This window comes from Salmo salar, chromosome 11 (assembly GCF_965601325.2).
Source record: "Salmo salar chromosome 11, fSalSal1, whole genome shotgun sequence".
Taxonomy (NCBI): Eukaryota; Metazoa; Chordata; class Actinopteri; order Salmoniformes; family Salmonidae; genus Salmo; species Salmo salar.
In genome coordinates, this window is record NC_138301.1 from 22081259 (window position 1) to 22103229 (window position 21971).

Below are 21971 nucleotides of genomic sequence, written 5' to 3' on the forward strand. Positions count from 1 at the left end.
CAGCAGATATCTTTGTTTCTTGGGACCTAGAAAGCATTTGCAGCCATCTACTTCCTTATGTCAATATAGCAGTGAAAGTTGACATTGTTTCCAAATGACATCACAAAGAGATATATATATATATATACATACATACATACATACATACATACATACATATATAGTGAAAACAACACATCAAAACCAAGATGTCATCAACACACTTGTTATAAGAGACAAATTCTAAATGAAAAGACTCATTTATTTTAAAGAAAATGAAATAGCATGACAGTAATACAGGTTAAAACACAACAGGAAACTCAATGCTGTTGTTTCTTTAATCAAACAAATGTATTCTGCAGCAAGAGCATAAAATCTGATTCTTGAGACACTGGGTTGCAGTTTAATCATGTAAAAAATGACTGAATTTTTTCAGATCCAAACAAAAAGTCTAACAGCGTATTTTCTTCCATCATTGTAAACAGCACATTTACAGTCCCTTCTCTTGAGGTGGTGGGTTTTTTGTTCAGCCTTTACCGGGAAGCCAGAGGTGAGTAGCCTTATTTGGATTGCCCCACATTGTTTTACTTCACCTCCATGTCTTCATTTCACCCATAATTGGCTGCACTCACAGAGACAGCCAGCCACTGTGCCCATTCTCACACCATTTAGTTGTAGATAAAGTTGAACCTACAGGAAATAAATATGAATATACAGCATACCTGAGCTCACACACACACCCTTCATACACTCATTCTAACACACACACACACACAAAAGTGCTTTATACACAACACACACACTACCTGCTTAGTAGTTGCGGTAGGCTGGATATGATTGGGCCATAGCCGGGGGCGTTGTCATAAAGCTCAAACAGAGGGGCTGCCACCAGTTTGTAGTTCTTTGGGACTGCAAACAGAGCTGAGAGACACAGAAGCAAATATCACTCAAGATTATGTGTGTAGAGTATGTAGAACAGATTTTGACTAGCTAAGGGGCACTTACCTTTTTCCTGCAGTTGAACCAAGAAGAGCTTTTTATGCTCCTTGGGTTTAGTGATGTGGGCTGGAATGTAGGGATACTGCAGCAGAACAGACAAACACAAATATTTACTGTAGGCTCAATATCTCCTCCTCGATACATTTCAGTGTAAACTGTACTGTGTGTTGGGTTGTGCTCACCTGTGGGGGTTCAAAGTTGGGGCGCCACCAGTTTCCGATGGAGTCATCGATCACCCAATCCTGCTTCACCCCGTCCTGCCGGCCCAGGATCTGACAAAGACACAGTAAAGACAATCACTATGGCATCACGGCTTCCTGCAGGATCTTAGAGAATGCTACCCCACTGATAGATGCAAACTACTTTAGCGCCTATTGCGATAGTGTCTTTTGACTGGGGTAGTTTTGTTAAGAACCCCTGACACTTTCTCTAAACATTAACACGCATCACTTGCAGTACTGTTTTCAAAACATAAAGAATGCATCTTTCATATCAGCGAGAAATAAATACAAATATTATATATATTATTCTTTTTTTTTTTTCACACTGTAAATTACTACACACCTTTATAGGGTTAGGTTTGTGTTCCCACATGGCCATATCTCCATGTTACAGTGCTTGTTTACGGAAGACATAGGCTGCCACCTGTGCTAATTAGCTACCAGTGTGTAAGCTAACTGGGGAGGAAGTGTTGTTCATCAATGGAATGGCTGAAAACCCTACATACAGAGAAGAAGAGTTTGAGAGCTAAGAGAACGCTAGGATGGATGTCATCTGAGGTTGTGATTCCAACTCTGGCCGGCCTCCTTTGAGAGTGCATGTGTATCGTACCTCTGTCATCAGGCGTTTCAGCCCATCCACCTCATCCTCCCCGGGGCACAGCTCTCCACCTGGCCTGCAAGAGACATACAGACAACCCTATAAGAGAACCATGCAAACACGCATGCACACACTTTAAAAACAACAGACTGTTGGTGTAACTCCTGCAGACTGTGCTTAGTTGGTGGTAGTGCTTACAGTTTGAAGAAGGTGGTTCCCAGTTGCAACAGCAGTACATGGGGCAACCTGTGTTCATGGACAATAAGCACTCCCTCCACCGCCCTCCGCATGCCCAGCTTGTCAAACTCCTCCCGCATCCTCTGGAACCGTGCTGCCACTGAACTGTCCTTCTCATACAGAGGCTCCTTGGTCCCAAATGTGTAGTTGGTGAGAGGGTATCTGAAACAATGTCATGAATACCATTTTTAAATGTGCACATCCCATAGCATGCCTCTACTAACATGCACACACTACCCAGTACAGGCGGTTGGTGGCAGCTTAATTGGGGAGGAAGGGCTCGTGGTAATGGCTGGAGCAGAATCGGTGGAATGGAATGAAATATGTCAAACACACAGTTTCCATATGTTCGATGCCATACCAATCGCTCTGTTCCTTCCAGCCATTATTATGAGTCGTCCTCCCCTCAGCAGCCTTCACTGCTACCCAGTCACCCCCCCCACAAACACACACTGTATAGCTTTTGAATGAGGATGCATCTACAGGACAGGAGACTATCAATTCATCATAATTTTTAGTCACAAACTGGGCTGTCAAATAGGACAGAGCCAGCTGCAAAGCTAGCCAGAATCCAAATAGACGTTCATTACATTCTCTCTCCAGTCGGAAGGTGGCTTTGCAACGATCAGGCCAGAGCAGAGCCGGCTCAAGATACAGCTCGGGTAAACGTACCTCAATCCAGGGATGGGAGATGGCAGCTAATTGTCTCATCATCCTAAATTACAAATCGAGAAGATTTAACTACTGCTAGTTTTTCGTCAGCATGCTAGGCTAGCTAATGTTATAGCAGTCCACTAGATTCGACAACACTTCCAGTAGTTACCCACCCCAAAGCTACGCCAGAGAAAGCAAGACACCCCACTCTTAAATTTTTCTGATTGGGGCGGGGCCACTCTGGTTTACTTATTGCCCCTGTCCCTTGGGTGCCCCAGGGCGAGACATCTCAGTGGCAAATGTTTTCTGGGCGGGACAGGTGGAGTGAAAGGGAGGGGAAAATAAGTAGACCAGAGCTAGCTCAAAGACAGAAGAATGAGCCAAAAGAACAAACCAGAATTTCCACTCACTACCAAATATGGTGATGAGAGGAAGCCCAATGGCTGGCAGTGGGAGAAGATGGAGCGAGATGGATTTTGGCAGACATTCTGCACATTTTCTCATCGATTAAACATTTGATCTTAATACATTTGATCTTGATCTTAAGAATATTTTCTGTTTCCAAAACTATAATCTGTAACAGAGTGGACTGCATTTTGTAGATTTAAATAGTGGAATGGGGTGGAGTTTTTATTATTATAGAGGGCTAATAGTAGGAGGGGCAATTTTCCACTACTGTATCAAGAATTTAATGTAGGTAGGCCATGAATGGTCTCACACCAGTGCAATAGGTGGTGGTGTATGCACCTAAAAGTTGGATGCGATCTGACAATAAAATCCTAAAGAAGAAGAAAGATCTCGCTAGCTCGTTCTTGTTTCAACTTTTTCAAACATAATAGATTAATTCATATGAATACAAATCTGTTTTCACATCAATACATGGGTTCATTATTAGGCTACTTAACATAATTTACATATTTAACAGTGTCAATGGCAGTTGTTGTATGTCAACTTTGTAACTGACAATTAACATGCAAGTCTATGTCGTTTTTTTTTTTTTATTGTTTACGTGTTTGCTATGCGGGGGAAATGATAAGACAAGCAGAACTACGTGGCTAATAACTGTTGTAACGTGATCAATATCGTAGCAACCCACCTTTGGAGTGAAGGCAATCCCGCGCTGTGTTAGCTAAATGTTCATGTCATCGGGTGTAGTTCGTAAAGGTTGATGTGTGTATGTTAGGATGAAGCGTGAATTCATGCCAGGAATAATACGTGTGATGTTTTGATTTCCTCCCTTCTGTAATAAGCAGCCAGTGAGGTATTTTTCCGTTATTTATGCGTTTAATCTGATACTGTTATAGCGCCGGCTAAACTGTAAGCACTTCAGAGTTATACCAAGCTAATAGGTCACTCGTAAGACAAGAAGGTTGTGTGCTTAACTGTATTTTCATTTACTTTATAGTTCTCACGGAAGGTGATAATTCTGACTAAAACTACAGAATAAAGCCGCCAGTTAAAATCAAGGAACGGTTGTGCTCGTGGTTACTGGAGGGAGCTACAAACTTGTTTTTTGGAGTCCAGCCTTCTTTTTAATTCAGTTTCGATTTCTGCTCACGATGCTTAATTTACTACCACTGTAAATGACAGAGATTAACTATCTTGGGTTAGTTATTTAAGCAATAAGGCCTGGTGGGGTGGTATATGGCTGTTCTTTCTCACGACGCAACATGGAGTGCCTGGACACAACCCTTAGCCGTGGTATATTGGCCATATATCAGAATACCATATATCGCCGGAGGTGCCTTATTGCTATTATTAACTGGTTACCAACGTAATTAGAGCAGTAAAAATAAGTGGTCTGATAAACCATGCCTGTCAGACAATCAGCATTCAGGACTCGAACTACCCAGTTTATAAAAATATATTTTATATTATAGAGGCATGAGCTTACCGGGGAAAGAGATGAAACGCCCACTTACACAGACAAGATCGTTTGTTACGGTTCCTATTTATCCACCATCTTTGGCTAGGATTCAAATTTTAATGGAATCCAATGGCCTGCTATAGCATTAGCCTAGCATACTGACGAAAAAACTAGCAGTCATTAAAAAAAAAAAATCCTCTCCATTTATTGGAATAAATTGGATTGAGGTACATTTTCCGAGCCATATCTCTCGCCAACTCTGTGCTGTCCTGATCGTGTCATAGCCGTGCTCCGACTAATGTAATCAACGTCTAACTTTAGTCGGATTCTGGCTACTGCAAAGCTTGCAGTCCATGAACTTTTCCATAAAATTGAATGAGACGGGTGTTTTAGGAGTCTTTGCGTAACCACGATACATTAACACATAATCTGAAGTTAGAAACCAATCGTCGTCGTCCCCCCCTCATCCTGTTACTCACAAATTAATGGTTCTCTCCAGGCTGAGCGGTTTTGCAGGCGCGCTCATGTATTTGTTCCCGCCGAACTGACTGACCCCGCGCGGCCAGCCGGCGGATGAACGATTGGGAGCAGGCACACTCGACATTGCTCCAATACCACTAAACAAAATCTAGCTCCAAAATCCTCAGGTAGAAATGCAATACAAAACATGTATTATAACAATAACAAAGAAAAATGGAAGGACGTAAGCATGAGAAAATGGACTTCTTCCCTTTCTCCTTTTCCTGTTCCGTGTTTGATGCAGTAGGTATACTTCGGCATTACCGCCACCTATCGTGCTGGAGTGTAATAACTAGTAATAAAGTAGCTCCTGTAGATGAAAATCTGAAGGGACTGAATTCTGAGGTGGTCGAACTCTGTCCAATTGCTTTGTCCAACATACCCTAAAGGTTCTGTTAAATGTAAAAACTCTAACCCTGCATGGATAAGGTCATGATGGTTCATCAATAAAAGCACTTTCCTCCATCAAATCTAATTAACATATTTAGCAGATGTTATTGCGGGTGTAGCGAAATGCTTATGTTCCTAGCTCCAACAGTGTAGTAGTATGTAACAGTTCACAACAATACACACTAATCTAAAAGTAAAATAATGAAATTAAGAAATATATGCATATTACATCGAGCAATGTCGGAGTGGCATTGACAAAAATGAAGATTTTTTTTTTTTTAACCTTTATTTAACTAGGTAAATACAGTAGAATAGAATACAGTATATAAATATGAGATGAGTAAAGCAGTATGTAAACATTATTAAAGTGGCCAGTGATTCCAAGAAAAAAACATATGTATATTGTGCAGCAGCCTCTAAGGTGCAGGGTTACGTAACCGGGTGAAAGTCGGCTAGTGATGGCTATTCAACAGTCTGGTGGCCTTGAGATAGAAGCTGTTCTTCAGTCTCTCAGTCCTAGCTTTGATGCACCTGTATTGATTTCGCCTTCTGGATGATATTTGCGGGAACAGGCCGTGGCTCTGGTGGTTGATGTCCTTGATGATCTTTTTGGCCTTCCTGTGACATCGGGTGCTGTCGGTGTCCTGGAGGGCACGTAGTTTGCCCTTGGTGATGCGTTGGACAGACCACACCACTCTCTGAAGAGCCCTGCGGTTGCAGGCGGTGCAGTTGCCATACCAGGCGGTGATACAGCCTGACAGGATGCTCTCAATTGTGCATCTGTAAAAGTTTGTGAGGGTGTTATGGGCCTCTGTTGAGGTTTTCCTGTAACTCTCAGGGGTCAGGAGGCTATACATGACAGTGTGTCATGTTGGTAGGCTGTTACCTTCACATAACACAGAGCTGTATACACGTTGTATATTCAAAACAGGCCCAGCCCAGAGTCACACACAGGTACCCTTTGTTCACAGCATATCATCACTACCACCAGTAGTTAAGACAATCTGGGGAACAACTCAGAGCTTAGTGTGTCTCAGTCAGCCCAGCCAGACAGAGGTAGTGAGACAGCCCTGTTGAGTTTCTAACCAGCATTCTCTGTGGATTTTAATAGTCTGGACAGCTCGGCCCCATGCAGCAGCCAGAGTCCTATCCTTACTGGCACATGACCCGCGTGATGCCCAGCGTGATCATGGGCTTCTGCTGCATGGTGGGAATTCCTGGGAATGTGGTGGTTCTGATTGTTGTGGGGCGGAAATTTGAGAGTGGGAACTACAACATGCGTCTGATGCTGAACCTGGCACTGTGTGACCTGATGGTCGTGCTGTGCCTGCCTCTAGTTATCAACAACCTATTGAGGAACTGGGATCTGGGCTCCGTCGCCTGCAAGCTGCTCTTCTTCCTGATCCATTGCAGCCTGAATGGTAGTGTGCTGACCATCACCCTGCTGAGCGTGCAGCGCTACGTCCAGGTGCTGTACCCCCACAGCTGGGCGAGGCTGGGCCGTATGGGGGAAGAGGCACTCCTCCTGTCCCTGTGGGGGCTGGCAGGGTTCATTGCCTCTCCCGCCTTCACTGTCCTTGACGTCAAGACATACGACGACCATCAATCCTGCGGCTCGCACTACCAGAACCTCAGACAAGAAATGATCATCCTACTTGTCCAAACGCTGTTGGGGTTTGTAGTTCCCTGCTGCATCCTGGTGACGTCCTACTTCTACCTCCACAAGAGGGTGAGCCAGGCGGCCCTGTTCAGGCAGCGGAGGCTGACCAAGCTGGTCACCTGCATTGTTGTGTCCTTCTTCTGCTTCTGGACTCCGCTGCACCTGTTCAACCTGCTGGCCCTGGTGAACTTGGCCGTGCAGAGCGAGGTTGTGGAGAATGTGTGTGACTCAGCTTGGAATATCCTCATGGGTTTCACCATCATCAACAGCTGCCTTAATCCTTTCCTCTATGCCTTCGCCTCTTCAGGAATCCCCAGGGCAAGCCCCCACCCCACCAGCACATGACACTGGCTTCCATTGAGTAGATATAATTGTTTAAAGCACTATGTACCTGTGACAATTTTTGTTGTGCTTATGTTTTGCAAAAATTATTATAGAGGACATCTGATATGATTTGTATTTTATTATAGCAGCCAGTAAATGTTTGCATAAGGAAATAAGTGCATGTGTGTTATTCAAAGGTCAAATTAAGGAAAGAACATCTGTGAGTAACTGACAATGAAATTATCTTGCTGTTGACAAATTAAAAGTTGATAAGTTTACATTTGCCTGCTTCACAATAGAGTTGACACAATTCAATGACTAATGTATATTTATTTATCAATATTCAGAATGTTATATAAACATAACAATAGAAATTCCACAAAAAAAACAACGCTGCCTCTGTACACTATGAATTCAACACAATGGGAAGATGGGGGCGATGACCTGAGGTTGTCAACTGGGGTGAGACTGGGGTCGCAGCTGTGTATCCTTGACAACCTCCGTCTGCATGGAAGGGACCAGGTACCGTACAGCCCAGTGCAACATGCCATCAGGAATCCTGCAGGATACGTACGGACGGACAGACACACAGTTACGCATTGTACACACATACAGTGCCTTCAGAAAGTATTCAGACCCCTTGACTTTTTCCACATTTTGGTAGGTTACAGCCTTATTCTAAAATGTATTAAATGTTTTTTCCACCCCTCATCATTCCACACACACACAGTATCCCATAATGACAAAGCAAAAACAGGATTTTAGAAATATACATAAGTATTCAGACCCATTACTCAGTACTTTGTTGAAGCACCTTTGGCAGCGATTACAGCCTCGAGTCTTCTAGGGTATGACGCTACAAGCTTGGCACGCCTCTATTTGGGGAGTTTCTCCCATTCTTCTCTGCATATCCTCTCAAGCTCTGTCAGGTTCGATAGGGAGCGTTGCTGCACAGCTATTTTCAGGTCTCTCCAGAGATGTTCAATCTGGTTCAAGTCCAGGCTCTGGCTGGGCCACTCAAGGACATTCAGAGACTTGTCCCAAAGCCACTGCTGCGTTGTCTTGGATGTGTGCTTAGGGTCGTTGTCCTGTTGGAAGGTGAACCTTCACCCCAGTCTGAGGTCCTGAGCGCTCTGGAGCAGGTTTTCATCAAGGATCTCTCGCTGTACTTTTCTCCGTTCAACTTTTCCTCGATCCTGACTAGTCTCCCAGTCTCTGTAGCTGAAAAACATTCCCACAGCATGATGCTGCCACCACCATGCTTCACCTTATGGTGCCAGGTTTCCTCCAGAAGTGACACTTGGCATTCAGGCCAAAGAGGTCAATCTTGGTTTCATCAGACCAAAGAATCTTGTTTCTCATGGTCTTAGTCTTTAGGTGCCTCTTGGGAAAAACTCCAAGTGGGCTGTCATGTGCCTTTTACTGAGGAGTGGCTTTCGTCTGGCCACTCTACCATAAAGGCCTGATTGGTGGAGTGCTGTAGAGATGGTTGTCCTTCTGGAAGGTCCTTCCATCTCCACAGAGGAACTCTAGAACTCTGTCAGCGTGACCATCGGGTTCTTGGTCACCTCCCTGACCAAGGCCCTTGTCCCCCGATTGCTCAGTTTGGCCGGGCCGCCAGCTCTAGGAAGAGTCTTGGTGGTTCCAAACTTCTTCCATTTAAGAATGATGGAGGCCACTGTGTTCTTGGGGACCTTCAATGCTGCAGAAATGATTTGGTACCCTTCCCCCAGATCTGTGCCTCTACACAATCCTGTCTCTGAGCTCTAAATCAAATCACATTTGTTTTGTTACATGCTCCAAATAAAACAGGTGTAGACTTTACCGTGAAATGCTTACTTACAAGCCCTTAACAAACAATGCAGTTCAAGAAATAGAGTTTAGAAAATATTTACTAAATAAAACTAAATAAATAAAATAAAAAAGTAACAAGAAAATTACATAACAATAACAAGGCTATATACCGAGTCAATGTGGACAATCTACTGACAATTCCTTTGACTTCATGGCTTGGTTTTTGCTCTGACATGCACTGATAACTGTGGGACCTTATATAGACAGGTGCATGCCTTTCCAAATCATGTCCAATCAATTGAATTTACCACAGGTAGACTTAACGTCTTAAGGATGATAAATGGAAACAGGATGCACCTGAGCTCAATTTCGAGTCTCAAAGCAAATGGTCTGAATACTTATGTATTTCTGTTTTTTTATACATTTGCAAAAATGTCTAAAAACCTGTTTTCGTTTTGTCATTATGGGGTATTGTGTGTAGATTGCTGAGGATTTAAATTGTTTTAAATCCATTTTAGAACAAGGCTGTAAAGTAAGAAAATGTGGAAAAAGCCAAGGGGTCTGAATACTTTCCAAAGGCACGGTACACACACACACACACACACACACACACCAGACACACACACATTACTCACTTTAAATGGCTTAGATCCTTCGAAATGCGGCCACACAGCTGATAAGAATATGAGAACAAAGTGCCATCACTGTGAACCTGAGAGAGCAAGACAGAATTTACTTCATACCAATTGAACAAAATGGACAGGTTCAAAATTCCACTAAATAGTCAATATAAATCCTATTTCTTGGATGAAAACTGGTCGCCCTTACATTGGAGGGCCTCTGGGGGGCTATTGCTGCAACTGCGTTCTGATTGCAGCTGCTTCCCTCCCCAATCCTGGGAATCTCCTGAGTTTCAAACATCCAGGAGGGCGGGCTACGGTTCTTCTGCATATCTTCCTCCTCCCAGGTGATATTATCCTCAGAGGTCTGCACGGAACTCTTCCTCTTAGCCTTCCTACACCACCTCTTCACAACATCCTCCTCTTCCTCCACCTGCTCTGTGATTGTAAGTTGATGTGCTGTGGTTGAGCCACTATGGTGGAGCTTCATGTCAGAGTGTTGGTGCTTTGTAGATAGACTCACAGTGGAGGAGGAGCCACTGGAGGGGAGTAGGCTGTGGGAGGGGCCTGGTTTTTGATAAGGAGGAAGGGAGCGCTCGCCTGACCTTTGGGTGGCCCCAGGGGTCAGGGATGGCACCTGGGTGCTGGTTGCCAGGGGAAATGTTGCAAGATTGACTGGTTGTGGAGTGGGGTCAAGCAGAGACTGGCTCTTCTGGAGGGGGAGGGGCTCCGAGGTGATGGATTCTGTCAGGGAACCAATGAGAGACAGAAGTCAGAATATAGAATTCTGCCCCTGAACAAGGCAGTTAACCCACTGTTCCTAGGCCGTCATTGAAAATAAGAATTTGTTCTTAACTGACCTGCCTAGTTAAATAAAAGGTAATATATATATATATATATCTCTGTAGTACGGCGCAAAGATAAATGTGCGTGGTGTGTGTGTGTAAAGGTTGAATGATTGAAAAGTTAAAAGGAAAGGAGCACACCGTCAGATGCAGAGGAGGTCCTGAGAAGCTCAGCTGCTGGTGCAAACATGTCCCATGGGCTCGCCACTGCTCCTCCGGTCCTCCCTGACACCACCTCACCATCCATACTCTCCTCTAGGGAGAGGGAGAGAAAAACAGATATATTTGTACACACACTGGGCTCTATTGTGGTAGCAGCATACTTCAGCTAGCAGTAACTGATAACAAATACTTAATCTACAGCATGGACCAGTTAACAAACATAACTCACGAGAAAGTGTGGGCTCATGGGTAGGATGTCTTCTCTCCAGAGGCACTGGCCTGTCAGTCTGCCTGCTGTCAGCAACAACGATTGGTTGATCTGTCTCTGGTGGGTCTGTCGGTCTGTCTTCAGATGGAGGGACCAGTCCACTCTGCGTTTCACTGTTGTCTTCTAAATAAAACAACGGTCAGCTCAGAAAGACAGAACAGGTATAGATGATTTTCAGGTGTGAGAGAGAGGGTGAGACACCCTTAAGTGTTACCTGAGGGTGCGTGTAGTTTCTGACTCAGATTGTCTGGGATGTGTAGGTGAGACACAGGGACATTGAAAGTATCCTCCCTCTAGGAAAAAACAACAACCTTCTTGTAAAGTTGCAGATTTCCTACTGTTTTCTTACATTTAATAGGCTGGTCACACACACACCTTATATGTGAACCTTTCAATAGCCCATCTGGTGCCAGTGTGTGTGAGGTTGTTGGAGGTGGAGGGCTGTGAGGAGGTGGGGTTTGTGGGTGTCCTCAGGAGTTCCATCACATCCTCCAACAGAGACTGGCGCCAGTCATGCTGCCACTCCCCCAGCAGCTCTGACAGACTGAACTCTAGGAGACAGGAAACAGTCATATACACAGGTGTGGCAAACAATAAGGATACAAATCATCAATGTAGTGCAGAATGTATAGAGTTCCGTACCAGACTGGGTGTTCTGAGTATGGACAGAATCCTGTGCAAGCAGGGATCTGGGGATAAAAGAAAACACATGATCAACAAATACAATATATAAAGTAATGTACACATGTATTATATGCAACAACAACAAAAATGTGCAAACACAGACACTTGTCTCTACCTTCTTGCCCTTTGTGCTGTTGTCTGTGCCCAATAATGTTTGTACCCTGTTTTGTTCTGCTACCATGTTGTGCTGCTTCCATGTTTTGTTGCTACCATGCTGTGTTGTCATGTGTTGCTGCCATGCTATGTTGTCTTAGGTCTCTCGTCGTAATATGTTTTGTCCTATATTTTAATTTTATTTATTTTTAATCCCAGCCCCCATCCCCGCAGGAGGCCTTTTGGTAGGCTGTCATTGTAAATAAGAATTTGTTCTTAACTGACTTACCTAGTTAAATAAAATAAATACACACACCCCATGCTCACCTCCATGTTGTACAGATCTTTTGTCTGACTGAGTTGAGCGATGTGCTGAAACAAAAGCCAGTTGGAGAGTCACTACATTTAATGTGCGTATCACAGGAGGCTACTGAGGAGAGAACGGCTCATAATAATGGCTGGAACGGAGCAAATGGTATGGCATCAAAGACCTGGAAAGCATGTGTTTGATGCATTTGTTACCATTTCACTCAATCCGCTCCAGTCACTAGAATGAGCCTGTTCTCCCCAATTAAGGTGCTACCAACCTCCTGTGGTGTGTATGTGTCTGGATTTAGAGGCCAGGATGTGCGTCTCTTACCAGCAAGGGGTGTTGTCTTTAGCAGCCCCAGCTGATGTGGTGGTCAGCTCACCAACCGATAAGTAAAACTGGCTCTTTGTCTGAGGAGATGAGGACACATTTAGAGTAAAATAAAATATGAATGGTAAAGAATAAAGAACATGAACTGTCTCTCTAAGACCAAAGGACTACTAGTACCAGTATAATAGGATCATTCACACGCACCTGTTCAGAGTCCATGTTGAACTGCAGGGTGTATGAATACACACACACTGTGCAATTAATGAGACTGGAGAAGCACTCACGGTCCTCCTGCCTGCCAGAGGATACAGATAGATAGACATGCATCACCATTTCCTGTATGGTTTTTAATTATCTTAATACGTTTTGTCTCGTCTTGTTTCTCCTTATGTTGGCTGTTAGAGTTGTACTGGGCTTAACAAGATATGGTTTATAGATGGGTTTTAGACATACATTTCATTTAATGGGATCTCATAGGCCTCTTGGCTTGTCCTAAATGTTAACTCACTCCTGAAGAGTCTCCCAGGCGTCCTGGGTCAGTATGGTGGGGATGTGCACCACTCCATCAGAGAGGAACAGCAACGTTGTCAAACCCTCAGTCTGTCGGGCCTGTGACTCTGACATCCGGCCAACCTACAGAGAGAGACAGAAAGGTGTGTGCAGCCTTCCGAGTGGCACAGTGGTCTAAGGCACTGCATCGCAACGCTAGCTGTGCCACTAGAGATTCTGGGTTTGAGTCCAGGCTCTGTCGCAACCGGGAGGCCTATGGGGCGGCGCACAATTGGCCCAGCGTCGTCCGGGTTAGGGAGGGTTTGGCTGGCAGGGATATCCTTGTCTCATCGCGCACACGGTCGCCAGGTGTACGGTGTTTCCTCCGACACATTGGTGCGGCTGGATTCCGGGTTGGATGGGCATTGTGTCAAGAAGCAGTCGGCTTTGTTGGGTTGTGTTTCGGAGGACGCATGGCTCTCGACCTTCGCCTCTCCCGAGTCCGTACGGGAGCTGCAGCGATGAGACAAGACTGTAACTACTACCAATTGGATACCACAAAATTGGGGAGAAAAAAAAAAGGGATGAAAAATACCAAAAAAATAAAGGTGTGTGCAAAATAAGCGCTCTCTTGCACGCACGCACACACACACACCTTCTAAACTTGGAACACAGGCCTTGCATGAAGTGTATGTACTAGATGCCTCATTACCCCAACAACATGCGCTTTCATCAGAGTGTTCTTCTTCTCCTCCTTTGGCTCTGTGCCATAACTCAGGATGACCTGCTCTATCCAGGGCTCCAACTTAGTCCTCCTACCCCGAGTCATGGCCACACACCCTAAAACATTGGAGACATGTACAGAATAATGTGACAGTTGATGGCACTAGTCCATTATACTATTTGCAGTATACTAGCTAGTTACTAGTTATCTGTTATTACACTAACTGGTGTGGTGACTATAATATCCATACACAATTGTGGATGTATTAGCTAGCTAAACATTGCAGTGAAAAGGCTCTCATGGTACTAACTTTTCCACACATAACTAGTTTACAAACTACACTAAGATAAATTAGAACTAGGCCTAGCGAATAGATCAGATCGAGAAAACATCAATACTAGCTATAACGTTACTTAGCTAGCTAACTTTGTTGTGAACTTCCTCCTACTCATGTGACCGCAAACTTAGCTGCCTACACCTAACGTTAGTTAGCTACCGTAGATCCCCTTGGTCAGTGGTTCATAACCTTTTTCAGATACTGTACCACCAACTGAATTTTGCTCTGCCCGGAGTACCCCTGAAGTATTTGACCAGTAGGCCTATGGTCTCATGAGTCTACTCACGTACCCCCTGTGGATTGGCCAAGTATCCCCCGGTTGGGAACCACTGCCCTAGGTCTTCATGTCGTTCAGATTGAAACTATTACATTTAGGATCAGAGGCAAATAGATATAGCAACTCACCTGATAGTAAAACAACGACAACCACTTTTGAGCCTGGTTAAATTTAGCGGTTCCACTGAATGTTACTTTATTTACGTTCCGTTGGTGAACCTTTCCACAGCAATTGGTTCCCACTGCAGTCCCCTATCATGGGAAACACCTGTTCGCGCCATTTCTATACTGAAGTGTGTCCTGTCCCACCGCACACGCGCGCCAACGCGCGCACACACACGTTATATTCCTTTCCTTGTCCATTCATGACCCCTTTTCTAAAATGTCTGTATTAAAGCACTTGTGGAGAACACCTGTACAGTCCCTTCATCTACCCTTAAAAAAAGAAAGGAGATGAAGGAATTATGCCTATAGGAGTACCGGGGGCAACATCTCCTTGTGTAATTGCTCCCCTCCTTCTGCCCTTGACAATTTGTCCTTGGAGACAGGTGATGGCCAGATATGGTTCTGCTACCACATATTGCCTTCATCAATCCAATAATTTCTGTCCCTTAAGGTGTGTCATCGAGGGCATATGGAATAGGGCAAGGATTCACTCTGGTACTACCATGAAGAAACACTTCTATCTCAGACCTTCTCTCCTTTCACCACCTTTTGTCATACATTTCTGGTTTAGGCTTAGTTATAGACATTCCAAAGAGATTTGAAGCCAGGAACTAACAGATGGACTGAAGCATGATAAAGACATCATGACATTATGAATATTCATTTTAATAATCATAAGTAACTATATGTCTCATATCCATCTATTGTAAACATATTTCACCACAGTTGATGTATTACATAATCATACAATACGTGCAATGCAAATGTAAACATGGTCGAGAAAAAAAGGACACGTTGCTGGGTCAGTCCATTTGTGTAACACAGAGGGGGTCTCAGTTCTTTGGTCCGATGTTCCACCCTCTGCGGTTTGCTGCTGTGATGTGGTCCCTGTACTCAGTCCCATGGACTCTCCCCCGTTTCTTTTACTGTGGCCTCCCCTGCCTCTATCACAGTAGTTGGTCCCTTGTTTGACTTGCTCTCTACCACCTCCTTAGTTTTGAACTCTTTTTCATCTGACCCATTAGTCCCTCCTTCCCTCTTTTTATCCCAATCATTTTGACACAGCTCTCTACCCTCATTTGATTTGGTCCCTTCTACTCCCTGCCTCATGATCCCATCCACCTTCTGCAGACCCCCCTCCTTCTCCTCTTTTATGGTTTTGCCTATGTAGTTCGCCAATGATTCCTGTTCTTTTTCTTTCTCTGTGGCCCTCCTGACATCTTCTTCCTTGCTACATTTCTCCTTCTCTGTCTCCTTGTTCCTCTCTACCCTCTCAGCATTCAGGTCATCTGTAGGAGAGGAAAGGGAAGGACAAATTATGTTATTTTCCACAGGTTACTTCCAAATTTCAAGCAATATTATTATTATTGAACACACACACTTACTTGTACCTTTAGACATGGACAGCAGTCCCATTGCAGGATTAGGGCTAATTCTCTCCTCAGGTGATGGTTGAATAGTATTAGTTGGTGTTTGGCTAGTAGAGTTAGTGGGGGTTGGACTGGAAGAGTTAGTGGGGCTATGAGTAGAAGAGTTTTTGGGACAATGAGTAACATAATTAGTGGGGATTGAGATAGTGGCTTGTGTAGTAGAGTTAGTAGGTTTAGTGGTGTTGGTGGGATTTGAAGGGTTAGTGGGGGTGCTGGTAGTAGAGTTAGTGGGGCTAGGGGTACTGATGAGGACAGAAGAGTTAGTGGCCGTGGTGATATTAGAAGGGCTTGTAGAGATAGTGGTGATATTAGAAGGGCTTGCAGAGATAGCGGTGATGGGGCTAGAGTACATGGGGGTGGGGGTAGTGGTCAGGCTAGTAGAGTTAGTTGGGATGGGACTAGTAGTGTTAGTAGTGGTGTGAGTAGAAGAGAATGTGGGGGAGGAAATATTGGTGGAGTTAGTTGAGTGAGTGGCAGTGGGGATAGAAGTGACAGTGGGGGAGTGATTAGTAGAGAGAATGGGAATCGGACTGCTAGGGATAGTAGCAGTGTGAGCAGCACAGTTAATGGAAGTTGAGCTGGTAGAGGAAGTAGGGATAGGACTAGTAGAGTTAGTGGGACTTAAGGTAGAAGTGAAGTTGACAGAGTTAGTTGCGCTGGTATTGTTAGTTCCGGTTTGGGTAGCGTTGGAGTCAGTAGAGTTTATGGAGGTAACGATGGGAGTGGAAGCACCATTCATAGAATTAAGGGTAGAGGTTGTTATAGTAGCAGCAGGAGATGAAGGTGGGGTAACTGGATTAGTAATTAGGGTAGTGGGGGTGGGACACAGAGAGTTAGTGGGGGTGGGACACAGAGAGTTAGTGGGGGTGGGAGTAGAAGTGTTGTTGGCAGCAGAAGCAATTATGGAGATGGAAGTATTTATTGTTGGAGTTGTCAAGTCAGTAGAAGTTGAGGCAGCAGTATCAGTAAAGGTAGGGGTCGAAGCATTAGTGGTGGGGGTTGTTGATGTATGGGTATCACTATTAGTGTTAACAGGTGTTGGGGCAGTAATGCTTGTAATGGTGATGGTGGCTAGATTAGGGATGGAAGACGCAGAGGTGGTTGGGGTGGTGGAGTCAGTGGAGGTAGGGGGAATTGGGGTGTGGGTAATAGTGGGGATAGAGCCAGAGTTCATGTCAGTAGGGGGGGTGGAAGTTGTAATATTCATAGGGCCAGATGTAGTTGTGATGGAGGTAATGGTAGTGGTTGTGGCAGGGTTAGTACTGGGGATGAAGGGGGTGGTGTTGGGGGTGGGGGCTGTAGTATTGATAGGGACGAGTGCAGACATTGTAGAGGGGATGATGTCATTGGGGGTTGAATTAGAGAAAGTAGCGGTGGTAGAAACGGGGATGGAAGAGTTAGTGGGATCTGGGACAGGGGAGGGAAGGATGGTGTCAGTGGGGATAGGTTTAGAACTGGTAGGGGTATCAGTGATACTAGGGGTGGGGTCTGTGGGGGAACACGCTTCTCCTTCCTGTATTTGGGCTAGGTCATTCTCAGGGGTGAGATGACCAGAGATAGTGGGAGGTGGGGTTGGGCCTCGCTTAATTATTGGCTTAGGAGGCAGAGCAGGTTTCCCAGCTGACTCATGTGCGGAAACACTCTGTCGGACCGGACGTCTCGTATCTAAATAGAAAGAAGATGAGCATAAGATACACAAAATTGCATTCAATAGTGTGTGTGTGTGTGTGTGTGTGTGTGTGTGTGTGTGTGTGTGTGTGTGTGTGTGTGTGTGTGTGTGTGTGTGCCAGGGGCGAAAATCTGATATCAACTTTGGAGGGGACAATTACATGAAATTTTCTCAAGAGCAATTCCTGAGGGGGACACCAAAAGTAGTGCTGTAACACATAGCCTACGTTGTAATATGGTAAATGTACATTGAGGAACCAAAGAAATAAGGTGTTTGCCGTACTCCTAACTACCGGTACCCAAAACTACACAACTAATCACAACAGCAATACCATTGCCTTTAACAAATCTTAGTTCAGTCACCAGTTTAAGTTGAGAGTGGGGGTATCCATGGCATTTTCCAATTATGTTCCTATTTTACAAGTAAAAAAAAAATGACAACCTTTCATAATGTTGCCAAACAAAGACTCAACAAACTAATCTGAGACTCCCTGTCTCTGCCAGTCAGTCCCTGCATATCTGTCCCCAACTCTGCTGTCTGTGTGCCATCTGTTGCCTGCTCTGCCTAATGACATCATTGTGAAACATTTCCATTAGAATTTCATTTCTTTCTTATGAACATTTTATCAACTAGTCTTTGAGATATTAGGCTTCTAGGGTTCTTACTTTGCGTTTTGGTGTACTGAAAAATACTCTGATGTCCGTCTTTTATTTTTCTGCCATTTTTCTACCTGGCTGGCTGGCTGGCTACACACACACACGGTGTGTAGGTTATTTACAGTAGGAGATGGGCTTCTATCATCTTATCTTTTATCATTCTATTTGGGCTTCGATCTAAAAGGTAGCTAGCAAATGTGAAACGGATTAAAATGACCAGAGTTGACAGCTGTATGAGTTCACCATTTACACAACACATGCTGCAACCTTTTGTAATTTTACTAGTTTGTTTCATATTGGCTGGCTTCCAACAATAGCTGAATTTGCAAAGCTAGTGAGCACCAATTCCGTTTCAGTGGTGTTTGCTATAATCTTTGCTACCCGGGTTAAATAAAGGTGAAATAAAATAAATAAATAAAAGTTCCCTTGCGACAATTTAGCTTTTGCAACGAGACCATTAAATGTATTTAAGACAATGGTAGAAGAGAGTGTAGTTCTGTTCAGTTTGGACTTCAGTTTATCGCTAACCTTATCGCAGGGACTTTGAAGCACTAACTTACATCATCTGCATGCTGATCTTGGAATAAATTGACGATAGCAAAGATTCCATCTTTGACGAGGCCACATAAATGGAATAGGTACTAGCTAGCTTAATAGTTCATATTTGCGCGCTAGCTCTGCATATTCAGCTAGTGTGTGTGCGCGATTGACTGGATTAACCTCACTTCAGTTACGTTCATTGAGTGCCTTTCAGACAGTAGATACGACCCCTCTATTACCTTGCCAACTAAGGAACTGGCAGTGGATCAAAACATTGTGAGGCAAAGGGTGGGGGGGTCGCAATCTTTTGAAACTTAAAAACGCGCTATTAAGTGTCTATAATCAGCACAATTGCTTTCATTGCGTATTATTAATATTATTTAAATTACATAGTTATGTTTCAGTGATATATTGGGGGGGACAAATCATATTTTTCCCAGGATGGGGGGGTCGTGTCCCCCCCCGTCCCCCCTGGGATTTCCGCCCCTGGTGTGTGCATGCGTTTGTGTTTGTCTGCGTGAGTGTGTTACCTGATGAGGTGGACATGGTCCTGGGCTTCATAAATGTGGGTGGGGGCTCAGGTTTATTATCGATGATAGTGCCTGAAACCGAGACAGAAAATGCAGGAACACACACATCCAACACCATACACAGACTTGCACATATACTGTAGCAAGTGTTATATGAGTAAAGGGACTTACCCTCTGATTCAGCTTTTTTCATCTCTCTCTCCTGACTCTGTAGAATGGAATAAGAATTTTTATGTTTTCCTTAGACACACAACCACATACACACTAAAATAATTGCACATACACACCTGTGTCTCTCCTGGCTGAGCTTTGGACACGCCAATACGTTGTAGCATGAGCTGGAGGCGCTGCTCAAAGCCATGATGGCTGTCAGACGAGTGTTTCTGAAACTAACCAGAACCAAGGAGAAGCAGTCAGTGCAGATAAGAACCAATCCAAACTAAAGAATGATCAAAATAAAACCAAAAACAATCCTTTCATAAGCTATGTAGAATTTTTTTAACCAAATTGCTTTAACCCATCAAATTTTTTCAAGGGTCGGTTTGAATACATTCGAATACCTACCTTCCCTTGTGCAGTGTTCTTGGTGTTCCCAGCGTTGGCTGCAGATCCAGAGAGCAGAATTAGAGACTGTGACTTCCCCTCTCTTAGCGCACGACGGGGTGGAGCCTCACCCCTCAGTGGAGTGGGACCATCAGAAGAAGGGGTTTCTGCTTCCACTGGATCTCCTGTCACAACGCTGTCATCCACACTCTCCTTCTCCTTCACTTTTTCATTCTCCTTTACTTTATCTTTTTCAGCTCTGGCGGCCTCCCTGAGAGGCCGGATTAGGTCGGCGATGGAGGTCTTCTTGGCCTTCCCTTCTTGGCTTCCCTCTGATTTCACAGCCCTCCGCTTTTTAAGGGTGAAGAACTCGCCCAGCTTCCTCCTTAGGGTTCTGGAAGGGGCGGGGCAAGGGGCGGCACTAGTAGGTGCTACTTCCACTTCCTGTTCAGTAATGGGAGGTTCCCCAGCCTCATTCTGTGTTTTCCTGGAGGAAGAGTCAGAGTAGCACAGGACCAGCATGTGTGTGTTTGTCAATTATAGGGCCCTGAGTTTTTCCTGGCCATGTGGCCTGACCTGGACAAGCTAGGGCCTGCATGTAGGCAATGTGGTCAGGAAATGTTGTATATTATATTTCTTGAATGTACTTATTGCAGGTTGTTATGAACATAAGCATCTCATAAATTACTCAAATTTAAGGAGGTTTATTGTGAGATGGGTATGAGATAGTGAAGAGTCAGATTATCTAGGATGAGTTTGGTCAGATACTCACAGGGTGTCGACAGGAAGGACTCGCTTAGTAAAGAACTCCTCAACTCCCTCATCAACTCGCCCCATGTGATCAGGGACTCCATTTTCATTGTCAACCACCGATTCCTGTGTCACACGCATGCACAGAGAAAGTGATGATAATTGTTATGATATCTGTGATTATTAGGTGTTTGTGTGTGAGAATGTGTGTGAGCGCAGTTAGACTACCAGAAAAATAGAAACGAAAGGGTTTCCAATTGGTGGAAAGAGTGCTATGTTGAATATCAGGTTACTGAGAGCAGTTTCCTTCATATAGCACATAGTAATTATTACATAATATTGTCACCTCATGGGCTCAGACTTCCCTGACACGCAGAATATACACATATATACACATCAACACCTCATACATATATCCCCTAGATCTACATTATCACACTACCATTGGTATGTACAATTACCAATGACTGACTCAGAAAACCCAGAAGACCCTATGATGTCATGTCCTGTGGCACTAAGGCTGCCCATGTGATTAGGTTTGGTTTAGTTCATCCAACAAAACCAGCATTACATGTGTTAACTCTGATCGTGACTGATACAGTACCAATGGCAGGCATACAATGGATAAGGTGATGATGGCTAAGGTAGAGAAAATTCACATACACCTACCAAGAAAAAGCCCGCCAGCTTCAGACGAAGCATTATATAGCCCTAGAAATTAGCCACATACAATCACAATCCTATACACCAATGCAATCCCCCCAAACACACACTATTGGTGTTGAATATGCAAGCAGCTGGTTGCTGTTGCGATCCAAGTACCTTGAATCAAGCAGGCATGTTCCCTCCATCCCTGCCTCTCCCCACTGTACCCTATCACATCTCCCCCTCCTTACCATTATGCCTCTACACAGCACCCCTTTTTTTCCATCTCTCTGTACCTGTGGTCTGCTGGGGCGGAGGTGTTGGTTTTGTCGGTGTGGTCTAGGTCTGCTGCGGGTGTAGTGCCTCAGCGCCGGCCCGCCCAATGGAAGCTCCATAAGGGGAGACACAGCACTCCGTTGCCGTGGTGCTCCGTTGCCGTGGCTCTGTTGCCGAGGCACCGTTGCTAAGAGCACCAGCAGCAGTATTCACTGCCTCCACCAAGGTAGGAGGGGCCAAGCTGAGCTAGACTGACAGATTTGACAACAAGGGGCCTCGCCTTTCTCCTCCCCCCCTCCCTCAGAAAGCATGAGAAAGACCGAAAGAATGAGAAGACGGAGAGAGAATGGAGAAATTTAGAGCTTGTGCTAGAGGGAGAGCAGTGCA

General features: G+C 44.6%; 4 protein-coding genes across 6 annotated transcripts; 1 reads left to right on the top strand and 3 right to left on the bottom strand.

The window, feature by feature from the left end:
• Positions 1 to 220: 220 nt before the first annotated feature.
• LOC106562230 (cleavage and polyadenylation specificity factor subunit 5) lies at positions 221 to 5323 on the bottom strand. Its single transcript, XM_014126959.3, has 7 exons — positions 5035 to 5323; positions 1996 to 2196; positions 1810 to 1873; positions 1161 to 1250; positions 985 to 1060; positions 786 to 900; positions 221 to 669 (listed from the first exon to the last, which is right to left on the bottom strand). The coding sequence occupies exons 1-7, from the start codon at positions 5157 to 5159 to the stop codon at positions 648 to 650; spliced, it is 693 nt and encodes a 230-aa protein (XP_013982434.1). The 5' UTR covers positions 5160 to 5323; the 3' UTR covers positions 221 to 647.
• A 1270-nt stretch (positions 5324 to 6593) lies between these two features.
• LOC106562256 (leukotriene B4 receptor 1-like) lies at positions 6594 to 7469 on the top strand. Its single transcript, XM_014127020.2, has one exon. It carries the CDS (start codon positions 6594 to 6596, stop codon positions 7467 to 7469), a length of 876 nt encoding a protein of 291 aa, XP_013982495.1.
• A 289-nt stretch (positions 7470 to 7758) lies between these two features.
• Positions 7759 to 14672, bottom strand: acd (ACD shelterin complex subunit and telomerase recruitment factor). Of its 2 annotated transcripts, none has more exons than XM_014126962.3 (14): positions 14510 to 14672; positions 13756 to 13883; positions 13063 to 13187; positions 12759 to 12849; positions 12555 to 12634; positions 12242 to 12286; positions 11780 to 11826; positions 11513 to 11688; positions 11352 to 11430; positions 11099 to 11257; positions 10849 to 10962; positions 10071 to 10606; positions 9878 to 9954; positions 7759 to 8007 (listed from the first exon to the last, which is right to left on the bottom strand). In XM_014126962.3, exons 2-14 carry the CDS (start codon positions 13870 to 13872, stop codon positions 7902 to 7904), a joined length of 1752 nt encoding a protein of 583 aa, XP_013982437.2. In that variant the 5' UTR covers positions 13873 to 13883; positions 14510 to 14672; the 3' UTR covers positions 7759 to 7901. The 2 variants fall into 2 exon arrangements, with proteins under 2 accessions (XP_013982437.2, XP_013982436.2); XM_014126961.3 differs by having other exon boundaries at positions 11099 to 11260.
• A 518-nt stretch (positions 14673 to 15190) lies between these two features.
• Positions 15191 to 21834, bottom strand: LOC106562232 (uncharacterized). 2 transcript variants are annotated; one of them, XM_014126963.3, is made up of 8 exons: positions 21605 to 21834; positions 20686 to 20789; positions 19935 to 20400; positions 19658 to 19759; positions 19542 to 19578; positions 19371 to 19442; positions 15931 to 17640; positions 15191 to 15834 (listed from the first exon to the last, which is right to left on the bottom strand). In XM_014126963.3, the coding sequence occupies exons 1-8, from the start codon at positions 21701 to 21703 to the stop codon at positions 15440 to 15442; spliced, it is 2985 nt and encodes a 994-aa protein (XP_013982438.2). In that variant the 5' UTR covers positions 21704 to 21834; the 3' UTR covers positions 15191 to 15439. The 2 variants fall into 2 exon arrangements, with proteins under 2 accessions (XP_013982438.2, XP_082813921.1); XM_082957795.1 differs by having other exon boundaries at positions 15937 to 17640; positions 21605 to 21833.
• Between the last annotated feature and the right edge of the window lie 137 nt (positions 21835 to 21971).

Excerpts from the sequence above, each read along its gene's own strand:
- LOC106562230 (XM_014126959.3), bottom strand. The coding sequence starts at position 5,159 with ATGTCGAGTGTGCCTGCTCCCAATCGTTCATCCGCCGGCTGGCCGCGC. Across the intron at positions 1,061-1,160 it reads CCAACTTTGAACCCCCACAG|TATCCCTACATTCCAGCCCA; the intron begins GTGAGCACAACC and ends GTTCTGCTGCAG. Across the intron at positions 901-984 it reads GGTTCAACTGCAGGAAAAAG|CTCTGTTTGCAGTCCCAAAG; the intron begins GTAAGTGCCCCT and ends TGTGTCTCTCAG.
- LOC106562256 (XM_014127020.2), top strand. The coding sequence starts at position 6,594 with ATGCAGCAGCCAGAGTCCTATCCTTACTGGCACATGACCCGCGTGATG.
- acd (XM_014126961.3), bottom strand. The coding sequence starts at position 13,872 with ATGACTCGGGGTAGGAGGACTAAGTTGGAGCCCTGGATAGAGCAGGTC. Across the intron at positions 12,850-13,062 it reads GCCTGGGAGACTCTTCAGGA|GCAGGAGGACCGTGAGTGCT; the intron begins GTGAGTTAACAT and ends ATCCTCTGGCAG. Across the intron at positions 11,827-12,241 it reads AAGATCTGTACAACATGGAG|ATCCCTGCTTGCACAGGATT; the intron begins GTGAGCATGGGG and ends TTTTATCCCCAG.
- LOC106562232 (XM_014126963.3), bottom strand. The coding sequence starts at position 21,703 with ATGGAGCTTCCATTGGGCGGGCCGGCGCTGAGGCACTACACCCGCAGC. Across the intron at positions 20,401-20,685 it reads GTCCTTCCTGTCGACACCCT|GAAAACACAGAATGAGGCTG; the intron begins GTGAGTATCTGA and ends CTCTTCCTCCAG. Across the intron at positions 19,443-19,541 it reads GAAAAAAGCTGAATCAGAGG|GCACTATCATCGATAATAAA; the intron begins GTAAGTCCCTTT and ends TCTCGGTTTCAG.